General features: G+C 47.3%; 2 protein-coding genes across 16 annotated transcripts in view; one reads left to right on the top strand and one right to left on the bottom strand.

Moving 5' to 3' along the window:
- The window catches only part of EML6 (EMAP like 6), an 89841-nt gene extending 83901 nt beyond the window's left edge, over nt 1–5940 (top strand). For 6 of the 11 annotated variants that reach the window (XM_058419593.1, XM_040060759.2, XM_058419596.1 and 3 more), the window contains 5 exons: nt 528–690; nt 1200–1303; nt 2342–2495; nt 2736–2810; nt 3224–5940. In XM_058419593.1, coding sequence (XP_058275576.1) covers nt 528–690; nt 1200–1303; nt 2342–2495; nt 2736–2810; nt 3224–3352 — 625 coding nt within the window. In that variant the 3' untranslated portion in view covers nt 3353–5940. Of the gene's footprint in view, nt 1–527; nt 691–1199; nt 1304–2341; nt 2496–2735; nt 2837–3223 lie in introns of all 11 variants that reach the window. The other 5 variants (XM_040060764.2, XM_058419598.1, XM_040060767.2 and 2 more) reach the window with 1 other exon arrangement.
- The window catches only part of RTN4 (reticulon 4), a 41487-nt gene continuing 33831 nt past the window's right edge, over nt 4967–12622 (bottom strand). For all 5 annotated transcript variants that reach the window (XM_040060771.1, XM_040060773.1, XM_040060774.1 and 2 more), the window contains 4 exons: nt 9044–9113; nt 8351–8397; nt 7284–7342; nt 4967–6857 (listed from right to left, as the gene is read on the bottom strand). In XM_040060771.1, the coding sequence (XP_039916705.1) occupies nt 6815–6857; nt 7284–7342; nt 8351–8397; nt 9044–9113 (219 nt within the window). In that variant the 3' untranslated portion in view covers nt 4967–6814. The remainder of the gene's footprint in view (nt 6858–7283; nt 7343–8350; nt 8398–9043; nt 9114–12622) is intronic.

Genomic DNA, 12622 nt, shown 5'->3' with positions numbered 1-12622 from the left:
CCAAATTGTAGTGCCTGTTGCTGACTCCTCGAGGATCAGTGTCGCTCTGCACACTGTGCTGTGGCTTTATGTGAGTGCAATATTAACGTCATCTAACCACAAACAATATAGAATAGAGTCACAGAATGGTCTGGGTTGGAAGGGACCTTAAGCTCATCCAGTCCCACCCCCTGCCATGGGCAGGGACCCCTTCCTCCGTTATCCCGGGTTGCTCCAAGCCTCAGTGTCCAACCTGGCCTTGGACACTTCCAGTGGTAGGGCAGCAACAGCTTCTCTGGGGAACCGTGCCTGGGCCTCACCACCCTCATAGGTAACAATTCCTTCCCAATATTCCATCTAACCCTGTTCTCTGTCAGAAATATCCTGAGTCTTCCTCTTCTTGTAAGCATCAGGTTTTGGTTTGGGTTAAGTCTTGCTGTTGATAGAAGGGTTTTTGTTTTTCATTAGAAAAAGTTAGCATGAGAAGCAAAAGCAAATCTTGCACCAAAACAGCCAGTGACGTCCCCACTCCATGTTTTATTGTCTAGGATCAGCCCAGATAACAGGTTTTTGGCAGTGGGCTCACAAGAACATACAGTGGATTTTTATGACCTCACTCAAGGCACAACCCTAAACCGAATTGGCTACTGCAAGGACATTGCCAGTTTTGTCATACAGATGGACTTCTCTGCAGACAGCAGGTACATCCAGGTATGTCTGGGAGAGCCCCCGGAGCACTCGGGTTTGCTGTGCCGCTGTAACGAGATGGAGGCTCGAGCTGTGCTAAGGGCAGAGCATTATCCCACATCAATGGAACTGGTACAATGCTGAAAAAAAAATTGTGGATTATCAACGTATGAAAGTAGTTCTCTTCCTCCCTGAGGCTGGGAAGTGTGTGAGAGCTGGGTTAATTTGTTTTAATTAAATTGTTAATTTGAAGGGGTTTCCTTCAGAAATGTTTCTGATTTAGTAAAATTAGGTTGAGATAAAAGTATAGAAGTGGAAGAAAATCCGTCAGCTCTGCATGTGAGCGTCTTCCATCATCGTACTGTACCATTGTTATTCCTTTATACGGCACGTGATGAATTCCAGATAACCAGGAAATAGAGAAATGTTATCCTTGATGTTTAATTCCTGATAAAACCTGAGACTGATGGACATTTTAAAGAAAATGATGTATTTATAGCAGAGTTTGCAGGTTTTTCCTTTCCCACTTTCAGGTATCTACAGGTGCCTACAAGCGTCAAGTTCACGAGGTGCCACTGGGAAAGCAAATCACAGACCCTGCAGTCATAGAGAAAATCACCTGGGCCACGTGGACCAGGTAACCACCAAGGGGAGAGCGTGGGGCCACACTGGGATCAGGTCACAGATTTCGGTGTGCAAATGCTGAGATGTCCCTAGGGCCTGGCAAACCTGTGAGCGCACCCAGGCTCTGCTTCCTCAGAGCCCCATCTGACACCCTTGGGGTTTTACACACAGCTGTGGCTGTTTGGTGTCTGTAGTAATTAGTGCTGTTAATTACACCCGGGGCTGTCGCAGAGCCACAGCAGCTCATTGCCACTCATCCCAGGCCCCTGACATGGCTCTGGGCCGCTCCGGGCAGCCTTGTCCCACATCAGCAAACACCAGCAGCATGGAACATGCACTGATTGTATTAGGGAGTTGTGAGTGTCATTAAAACATACTTCCTGATGTGGAAGAGCACAGGAATCTGCCCCCAGCATTGCAGAACTGTGGCTGTGCTCCTCCTGCAAGAAGTGGGACAGACCAAAGGCAGAGCTGACAGAGGATGAGAACCAGGCTGGGCTGGGAGAAGGTAAATGAGAATCCTCCTACTCTGACTGCTCTGCTGCCATAAAAATCTGCCCCAAATTCCCCATTTCAGAGGTCTCTTAACAGCTGGTAGGAGGGGGCAGATGCCTCTGGCAGTGGCTCTGTAGGTAAATGATTACAGTGAACTGAAGCCAGGGGCAGAACACCTCAGAACGAGTCGACATCCAGACAAGCACTCCCTCATTCAGGAATTCATGGCTAAGGGAACAGCGCAGTCAGAAATCCTGGGGAAAGGCTCACAGAGACCACAGCTGCACGAGGTGCTGGTGTAGAATGGTGCCAGTGGTTTCATGGGAAATAAACTACGGATTAATAGATAGACATTACTAAAGAATCACATAAAAATGATGTGTTAATGCAATGGTCTCCATGATGAGCTCGGGGCCATCATTTAGAGGGGACAATTTTATTTTAAATGCAGCAATTTTTTATTATTGACCTGTGTTGGCTCTGCACCCTGTGGAAGAGCAACAGCAGGTTAAGTCTTACAGTCTAATGCATTTTATTTACCTTGATTTTGAAACAGCATCCTTGGAGACGAAGTCATTGGGATCTGGCCACGAAATGCCGATAAAGCAGACGTCAACTGCGCCTGTGTGACACACGCTGGCCTGAACATAGTCACAGGAGACGACTTTGGGCTGGTCAAGCTGTTTGACTTCCCGTGCACGGAGAAATTTGTAAGTGCCTATTTTATTTTCACCTTTTGAAAAGCGGCTATTTCTTTTCCCAAACCCCTCGGCACTCAGTGTTACGGCACCCAACAAGCGTGGTCCGTCCTCGGGAAGCTCCTACGGCATCCAAAGGGTGCTGTGCATCCCCGGGCAGCTCCCGGGGAGCGAAAAGGCCTCGGGGTCAGGACGGCTGTGGGCACAGAGCTTTGCCCGGTGCCGTCCCTGAGCTGCTGTCCTGTCCCACAGGCCAAACACAAGCGGTACTTCGGGCACTCGGCGCACGTCACCAACATCCGCTTCTCACACGACGACAAGTTCGTGGTGAGCACCGGAGGGGACGACTGCAGGTACCGGGGGCTGGGACTGGGGCAGTCACACACACAGAAAGGGACTCAGCCGCACTGACATGGCCCACACAGACACAGTGACAAACACAGCGTGCGCGCGCAGCAGACACAGAGTACACACACACATACAGACACGGTGCAGACGCTGCCCACAGAGCAGACACAGCACACACACAGAGACACAAACTGCACACACGGCGCACACACAGTGCCGACGCTGCGGCTGTGCACACGCACAGCGCACACACGTGGCCTGTACACTGACAGGGCAACACTGCAGAGTGTGTTTCACACACACGCGCTCTGTACCTCACACACCGTGTTTATTCTCCTGTCTCGCTGGGCTGTGCCAAAGGCCAATCCCTGCTCTCCCTCCTGTCTCCACAGTGTGTTTGTGTGGCGCTGCCTCTGAGGAGCCTCTGGCTGCTGCTGTCCTGCCCCAGCGAGGGCTGTGCTGGCCAGGACAGCTGGGAATGCCCCTCCAGCTGCAGGAATCCCAGCCCTGTTGCAGGCTGACATTTCCAGATCACTTATTCCAACTTACCAAGAGGGAATGGGAGCTGGCGTTCAAAAGCCAGACGCCCTTGCAAAGGAAGCTGAGGTTTGGAGGGTAACCTGGGGATCCCAAAGGGATGAACAGTTCACTCACAAAGCTGCTTTTGCCTAATACTGTGTTCTTCAAACCACGTCTGAAAATGGTGAAAATGCTGACAAAGTGCTGGGCCCTTTAATTTCCAAATTCGTGGCATGAACAAAGCTCAGAAAGTGGGTGGGTTTTAACCACGCCTGCTTGAAACTCCGATTTGGTGCACTCAGTAAAGCTGGGAGCGTTCAAGGAGCAGGCTGTGGAGGGGGGAGGTCACCCTTCAGCTTTCATTAATTGAAGGAGCAAAGTATCCTTTATTTTTAAGTCCATTTTATTTTTAAATATATATATTTGGCAGAATTTTCTATCCATGAAGTGCCTTGGAATAATTTTCTAGTAGTTTGGGCTGCAGCCTTGCCTCCCCCCACCTGCTTTCCACACACGGTGCTATGACTCTCACCCAGAGGGCTAAACCATTCTCACCTTTTCCAGCTGGGTTCTTAACATTACCCCTGTTTTCTGCTTTGGGTTTTTAATACCTTCACTTGTGAATTCCCCATTGTTCCAGACAGCGAGCAGCTCTGTGCTGTCAGAAGGCCAAAGGGATGACATTCCAGCTCTTGGGCAGCTGTTCCTGCAGCCAGCAGCGCAAGCTCAACTCCAACAGTGAGTGAGAGGAGGAGGGTTTGGACAGACTTGGTTCAAGACATTTTAACACCAAGACTGAGGGAGTCATTCCCCAAGTGTTCCTGCATGCTCCCCATTTCTGGGAAAATGTGCTTCACACTCCTATAGGCAGTGGCCAGCCAGAATCTGGGCCTGGTGGGAAAGCCTCCATCAATCCCTCGTTCCTGTTCTGGAGGGGCATCCTAAGCCCCCAAAGGAATCCCTGGAATGTCCCTATAGCAGGGCTCTGTGTGCCCTCTAGCCAGTCCATGCTGCTTGCAAGCAGAACATAAATCCCCCAGTACCAGGAAATGCAGCTTTTTTTTTTTTTTTGAGAAAAGCTCATCCTGGCTGACTCTGGGCTCCTCTCCCTACCCTGCTTCTCCCTCACCCCACGGAGCCCCTTGTTCGGGCCTGGGGGACAGCTGAGATCAAAGGAGAGCTGTCTCCCTGGGGAAGTGGAACCACAGGTATTCCCAAAAGGCAACTCAAGCCCTTCACTAGTTGTTAGAACATTTTGTCAAAACCAAAAACTCAAAAGACAGCGGAACTGGAGAAAATTTAAAAAGGAATAGCAAATATGGGCTATGTGGAAATATGTATTTAAGATTCTGGGAATGGAACACCATCCATATTTTGAAATTACCTTTCTTTTCATTAAAAAATAAAGGCCAAAATAAAACATTTAGACTTACATTTAGTCTCTGAAAAGCAATAGTATTTTAGTCCCAGTTCAGGACATAAGGATTTTGAACTCTGGAACCTTCCTGCCAGTCCATTTCTGCTGCCCACTGCACAGAAAAGTAGCAAAAACATCCCACTAAAGGAGTGGATTCCTGTCTGTTTAACACACAAAGTGCTTCAGCAACCTCAAAGAATCACCTTTTTTTTAACAATTGAATTTATTAATGCCTTATATGACTATACAGCAGAGCAGTTTGTCAGATACACAGTACAAGTCCCTATGCAGTCTTTTTTTTAAAGAAACCTTCGGGATCAAATCCTGTTCTGTCAGGTGGTGCCAGCAGTGAGCACCTCTGCCTGTGTTGTAACCACTCATGTTTGCCTTCCTTCCACGTTGATTGTATCCCAAATAAAACCAGTTGTGTGGCAGAACGAATTAATCGACAGTGATGTGAGAAATATCTTCAAGCAATAGTGTCTGTCAGGAAAACACTTACTTACGGTTTGTATGTTTCTGTGGTCTGGCTTCCTGTATAAAATGCTCAGAAGTAACTCTGTATTTTACTGTAAACTGAATTATTAATGCATGAATTTCTATTTTTCAATGGGCAAGATGCCATTCATTTAAAATCTGCATCTCAGATAAATTTGTACACGAGTTTCCAATGTCCAGCTCTTAAATCAGAATCAACATGATGACCTGGAAAGATTACTGGGACTTATTTCCTTCAAACTTGAAAATGGCATCAACCATTCCTGTCTCAAAAATCCAAGAACCCGACACCCTTGGGAGCTCCTTGGGACACTGGAGCTGGCCCTGAGCAACTCCTTCACGCTGCAGAGAAAGAAAAGGGACCGTGACAAACCCACCCTGCACCACGCTCTACTCAGACACTGCTGCCACCACCATGGACAATGGATATTAATCACAATGAACTTCAAATAAACACAAATATATTAAACTTGCCTCAAGAAAGCCAAATACCGGTATTATTTTATGTCTATAAGCTTTATTGATACTTGGGGTTTTTGGAGTTGGGTTTGGGGGGTTTTTTTTGCCTTTTTTTGTTGGGTTTTTTTTTGGTTTTTTTTGTTTTTTTTTTTACATTTCACAATGCATTCCACAGACTTAGTTCAGTACAGCTCAAACTGCAAGTGTATAAATTTTCACTTATTTCTTGCATAACAGGACAGGGCTTTAAGTTTCCAAACAACATTTGCAGCATTAGATACTCGGTCCACAGATTATCAGAGTCTGAGAGCTGGAGAATTATTTGCTCAAGATCAACTACTGTACATTTGTGCAACAAAGTGTATGCTGTAATTTTCTTTTATTCTATGTGGAGGTTCTTTGTTCGTTTCTCTTTGTTGTTTCCAACAGATGCCAGTGTTTACAGAGACATTTTAGTTTCTCAAGCTTGTGTGCTCTGGAACTCGTCCAGGCCTCAGTCAGTTCTCTGAAGTACAAAGCACTGTGGAGCAGCTGAAAGATCTAAGCTTTGTGAAACACATATATATATATATTGGCAATTGATAAAACAATAAAATCACAATACAGCTATACTCATACCAAAAAGGCAAGATTTTTCAAAACTTGCTAAACTGGTATATTCTTCTAAAACATCTCATTTTAGAAAATCTGCATCAATCTACACAGACCATACACAGTGCACAAACTGGGAAGTGTTCTCCTCTGCCCCACCTGCTCTACACCTCCGGAACGCAGCAGGAACTACCTCTGATGAAGCAAATGTACAGCTGTCTCAGTCGTTTGTATTAGCCAGTGCTGCACACAGGATAAGGAAAGATGATTAGTTTTAGATCCGTACATAGCAGCTTACAATACTTAAGATGATGAAACACATGGCAGTCAAAACAGTTATTTTTCCTCAAACACTGCGTTGCTAAAAAATAAAGATCTGTGAAATTGCACTGCAATGTCAAGGGGTTTGCTATTCCCTGACCCTCCCCATGAAAATCCAATGAGTATTTTTCCCCCTTAAAAGATGAACTTCCTATTGATAAGTTGCTTCAGGCTTTTTTTACTCAGTTTTGCGCTTCAATCCAGGGATCTTTGCTTGGATCCTGCAAACGAAGAAGGAAACAGACAAAAGTGAGTTTGAGTAACAGACAGAAAAGAAAAGGTTAAACAGAGTCTTAGAAACAGCAACATCTGAAAAGAACCCTTACAACATGGCTTTATACTTCATAGAGCCCAACAGAACTGCTGAACTTCTCATTCCCCAGCCCCCTGCTTTAGCTGCACCTGCTGAGGGGCTCAGGTACCACTAATGGGTTGAAATACACAGATTTCTGTTAGAAATAATAGAGGCTCATTTCAGGACAGCATCAACAATAAAGGAGCTCATTTCCTAACCAGTGCAGAGTCTGAGACCTTTTCCCTCCTTGGCGTGGCACACCGAAGAACACACAAATTCTAAACAGGAGTGCTTCCCGTGCCAGGAATTGTCATCAGTACACAGGAAAATAAACAAACCCAGTCCGACTCACTTTGCCATGGCATCTTTGACATTCTTGTTCACAAGTCCCAGGTAATGGTCGATTTGGGCCTGGAATTGAAGCAGACAGAAGTTACAGCCCAGCTGCCCCTGTGCAGCCTGGCTGAGTCCCACAGAACTCTGGGGGAAGTGGGAGCTCAGCCATGAGTATTTCCCAATGTGATGCCAGAACTCCAGGAATGCATCCACCACAGGGCCCAGTGGGCAAAGACCCAAAGGAATCAATCCTTGGCTTCTCCCTGGTCCATCGAGCCCCAGTTGTGGGTGCAGGGCTGGGCCCCAGAGTGCAGCAAAGCTGCTTAGCTGGGCTGGGCCTGGTAACCAGCTTAGGCTGCCGCCCAGCCAGAGGCTTGAGCAGCTCGGGCTAAGCCCCACACCCTGCCCATGCTCCTGCCTTGGGGCTCCAGGGCTCCCTTTCCCTGTGGAGGAGGAGCCTGGACAGGACCCCATGAGGCTCTGCCATCTGCTCCTGCCTGGCCCCCAGGGCAGCCTTGCTGCTGAAAGAGGAGACCTACGGCTAAGCCAGAGCTGGCTCCCCCCTCCTGTGCAGTGACCTGCCCAAGACAGCCCTGGCCATAATCTAATCAAAAGCATTTTACTTTGGCTCCTTCCTCCCTCCTCCTTTTACATGGGAGTCTCTCTCCAAGAGCAGCACTGGACTGGGCCAAGCAGCTCCCACCTCCTGTTTTTGCCAGGCCTACAAATTCCACAGAGCTTTGGGAAACCAATCCTGAATATCAGCTCCAAAAGGTACAGCAGGATTAACACACCAAGCCCAGTGCTACTCCAGTCCAGACCAAAGCCAGACCAGCAGAAAAGGTCTCCAAGTTCATCAGGCCTTTTCCACAACTGTTTGCTGGGGAAACCTCTTCTTTCACCAAAAAGGAAAAGGGAAAGCACGCACAGTCTGAACTCCAAACTGAACTAGCAGTCCCTGGCCCTGGCTCCTGGGTAAAGGCCTATTTTTAAAGGCTTTAAATACTTCAGAAGGCTGAAATTAATTGTAATTATTTGTTTCTGATTTTGTAAAACATTTAATGAATTCTATTAAACACTCACCTGATGTCTCTCATAAATAACAGGAACACTGAAGAGCGAAATCAAAGCTGGAAAAGAACACATCAAATGTATAAATATGGACAACAGGCAGAACAAGGACGGCTTTCCATACCTTGATATGTCTTTCAAAAAAGTACAAGAAAAATTAATAACTAAGCCCCATGCACCAATTTTTGGCCAGTAAATTCAGTAATTCCTCTTAAGGAGTGCCTGGACTGTTCTCCAGGTCTCACCAACAGTACAACAATAAGTCTGGTCACAGGTCACTTTTTCACAGTGGGTTATGCAAATTCTTCCCAAAGGCTGCTCAGGCATCCGTTGGTTCTGACACCTGAAGCCAGCCTGCTCCAAGATACAAGAAATTAAATCCTGCAGTGGGACACAGCCACAGCAGATCCTGCAGCTCCTCCGAAGTCCCAGCACAGCAGTGACATTCAGGGCAGGTGAACCCTGACAGGGACAAGCACAACAGACCTGCACAATAAACGGTGTAACGCCTGGAGGTCATCAATCTCAAGGAGTTCAACAGCACAACTCAAAATGACCTGTCCTGTTGTGTTATATAAAAAAAAGAACTCAAAAGTGAAACATCTTAAGGCTACAATACAGGATGGCCCCCCCATGTTGACCAGACCCCAGTGCTTTGCAAGGTCATTTGATGTGCCAGGTGTGTAACACAAGTCAAACACTTACCCAGGATCAGTAATGTCAGACCATTGAACAAGGCACCAACGTAAGTGAAAACCCACATCAACACTGCGAACTGCAAGGGAAGAAGAGCCCGTCAGCACCCAGTCTGTACCCAGGACACCCCGGGGTTTGCTGTAAACACAAATACAAACTAAACAGCCCCAAACTGCACTTCACCCTTGTACACCTCCTGTAACCAGAGCTGGGTGATGAGATGGCTGAAGGATTCAGTAACGGGATACGTGGCCTCCTGCATCCAGGTCACGGGGCTAAATTCAGCCCGAGTCAGCAGTGCCCAAACACCGGCCTCTGCCTTTGCAGGGCACTGCCAATTCCATGGTGAGGAATGATGGGCAAACACAGTTCCTACCTCCCATCCTCCAGAGAGAGGGGACAGGCCAGGCTAAGAGAGGCCAAAGGGCTGGTGCATGACAGAGCCAGAGAGAAAAGAGATCACACGTGTGTGTGGTGGCCCTGCTGCCACCTGAGGGTCCACCCACCTTTCCAGCCATGCTCTGACCAGAGCAGGCAGAGGCTCTGTCACATCAGGAAAAGCTTATCTAAAACATCATGGGCTAGGGGGGGCCTGATTTACCTTTTCTCCTTCAAAAAACCTAACGGCATTTTGCTCATTAAAAAATTTAGGAACAAGAGGAGCAAAAAGTGCTCTAACATGGAAGCTGGCTCCAGGTCAGAGCCAAGCTCAGAAGCAAAGAAATCCCTAAAGCCTCACGCTGCCATCACTGCTGGCTCCCTGTCCCAGCCCCGTTCCCCTTCCCTGCTGACAGCATCTGTCCAGCTCCATGGCTCTGCCTCCCAGCTCCACACAAAAGCCTGCCCACGTTCAGTGCCCGGTGGAGTGTCCCAGGCACACCTCTGACCTACAGCAGTGCGAGGGGACCGAGGGCTGCCAGCTCTATTTCGGGGTAGGATTCCTCCTGAGGAAAATCGGCCACTTTCTTCTAGAGTTGCAGGGCTGCTGAGGAGCAGCCAGGAACAGCAGCTTTCCCAGTGTTTATTCCTTGCTCTGCACAGAGCAGAGACCCCCAGCCTCAGCACATGAGGTGGTCTCCCAGCAGAACCCTGGACACCACAGGAAGGCTGGCACCAGCCCCAGAGAGGGGAGACCTGGGCACAGTGAACAACCCAAGCTGGAAACACTCCCATCAGCAGGAGCTGCACCCAAGGAAAGGACAGGTACGAAGTGCTGGCAAGTGAAACAATGCATGGTTGCAGGACTGTGGATGCGGGCCAGGACCCTGATAACTGGCCTGCAGCCAAGGTACTCTGAACTTATGTATCCCAACATCCAATTTTAGCTTATCAAAAGACGTAAAATATCCAAACCAAACAAAATCAACGGCCAGTAACAAGATAAGGGCATGACAGTCAATACAAATTTAATTCCATGACCCCTGCAACAAAATCAAGTTGACTTCAAGAGCTTCACTCAAAACCGATCCTGTTTAAAATTCGGGTGCATTAACTGCAAGTGATGCAGTTCTTTATCTGTCAGCACTTTTGAGATGTGACAAAGCAGCACCAGGGAGGGGCACAAAGTCAACCCTTGGAGAGGCTGCACTGTTCCCAGCAGCTGAAGGATTCTGGCAGGTTTCTCAAGGAAAATAAAGCAGATTTTGCTGAACTCCCTCCTGATTGATTCCAACCCTGGCCCAGTTCTGCCCTGCAATGCCAGGGTGAGCCTGGAGCTGACCTCTCTGCACCTCTCAGGCATTTAAGACTTTCACGTTGGAGCAGCCTGCACGTGCAGCACATCCCCCAGAGAGAGAGGAAAGGCACCAGCTTGCACTAGGCAAAGAGCCCCCGAGTATGTGATGGTTCTCAATGGTTCTCTTGCATCTATCCAGGACCTCTCCCCCCATGGATACAACTGCTGAAGCTCAGCACCACCCAGCCAGCTCAGCCACCAGTAACTGCTGATGACTCTGCCCAGGGCAGAAAATGTGAGTTTACGCAAGCACAGGGGTATAACAAGACTCCAATCAATCCCAAAGTCCAATCATTATCAGAACTATCCTATTTAGTGAGCATTCAATTTATGGTTCAAGAAAGAGCAAAATCCAGGAGTCCACATTTGACCACACCAGCTTTTCTCCACCCAAAGTCTGTCTAGAGCAACATCAGGGCAGAACTGCTGCATGGGCAGGTTTTAATCCTACTTAAGGTAGTGGATGGGAGAGAGACCCTGATCCCACAACACCTCTCTCTGCACCCCCTCTGACACTTCAAGCAGCTCTCCCGGGATTATCCATCCTGGAGTCCATCTCAACCCTACATTCTTGTACTGGTCTCTATTTTCCTTTTCTTATAAACTGTGCAAACCCAGAGACCCTCACAGACACAACCAAGTTTACCTGAAACACACCTAAGAGACTTTTACAAACACAAAAAACCTTCCCCGAAACACCTCTAAATAAAGCTCTAAGACAAGAAAAAGAAAGCAGAAGGCAACCCAGGGTGCACTTCCAGAGCTGATACTGCCCATCCCACCTGCTCAGGAGGCGGGGAAGCTCAGGAGCCAAGCTTGGCCTTTTTCCAGCCAAAATGGGCAAATGCAGAAGTGCCCCTTGCTTCTTCTTTGCTACAGAATACAGTGCTCTGCTCCTCAAAGCCTCAGCTGAGCACGAGCAGTGGTGCCCAGTGCCAGCACAGCCTTTACCAGGACAAAATGCAGCTTCTCCTGGGGCTCTGGCAAGGACTCCTCTGGAGTTACTCCTCAAGAGCTGTGAGGAATTTCTCCTTGTGCTGCATAAATATTTAGAGTCCACTTCAAGACTTCCCTGAATGAAGCATTGTTTAATAAAGAAGAAAAAAATCTTAACAAGACAGATTTTACAGTCAGAACTATTACATGCAATAAACGGACCTGCAGACATTTTCTACATTAGAGCTATGTAACTTGAATTATACATAAACATGTGGTTTCCTATCGTGAAGATGTTTAAACTACCCAAGCCAAGATATTTTTATTTTTTAAACCAGGGCCATTATATTACATAAGACCCTGGAATCCCAATGTTCTCCTTGAGCACAAACTTCAAAATCAGTAACTTGTGCTTGTGAACTGTCCTGACATTCACTAGTTTCTGATAAAGGGTTGTTTCCAACTACCATAAATTAGACTAATTAACCTACATAAAACATTTTAAATGTCAGAAGGAGGGAGGGGAAATGAATTAGTTCAGCTGAATAAACACATCTTTCCCATGGACTGTAGTATTTTAAGTGATTAGAGTGCCTTGAAGACATTCTGGGTGGAATTAATTCTGCTTCTAACATAATTCCTCCAGAAAGGCCTTGTTTTTAGACCAGTGCTCACTGGAACAGCAGCTGGCTGCTCACTGCTTCCTTCTCCTTTACTGCAAGGGATTGGGATCCCTACACAAATGGTGTGAGAAGTCTCTGAACTCACACCAAGGCATAGATCACAAAGGGCTTAGTCAGAAACACAAGTGACCTTGTGATTCCCAGTTTTTCTGTGCTGTTAATAAATCAGATCCAAACAGGACTTTTCAGCAGCACTACTGATCATGTCTCAAAAAACAACCAGAAAAAGAAGGC

This window comes from Hirundo rustica, chromosome 3 (assembly GCF_015227805.2).
Source record: "Hirundo rustica isolate bHirRus1 chromosome 3, bHirRus1.pri.v3, whole genome shotgun sequence".
NCBI lineage: Eukaryota > Metazoa > Chordata > Aves > Passeriformes > Hirundinidae > Hirundo > Hirundo rustica.
Note: the sequence above shows the minus strand (reverse complement) of the source record. Positions and strands in the feature narration are given on the sequence as shown.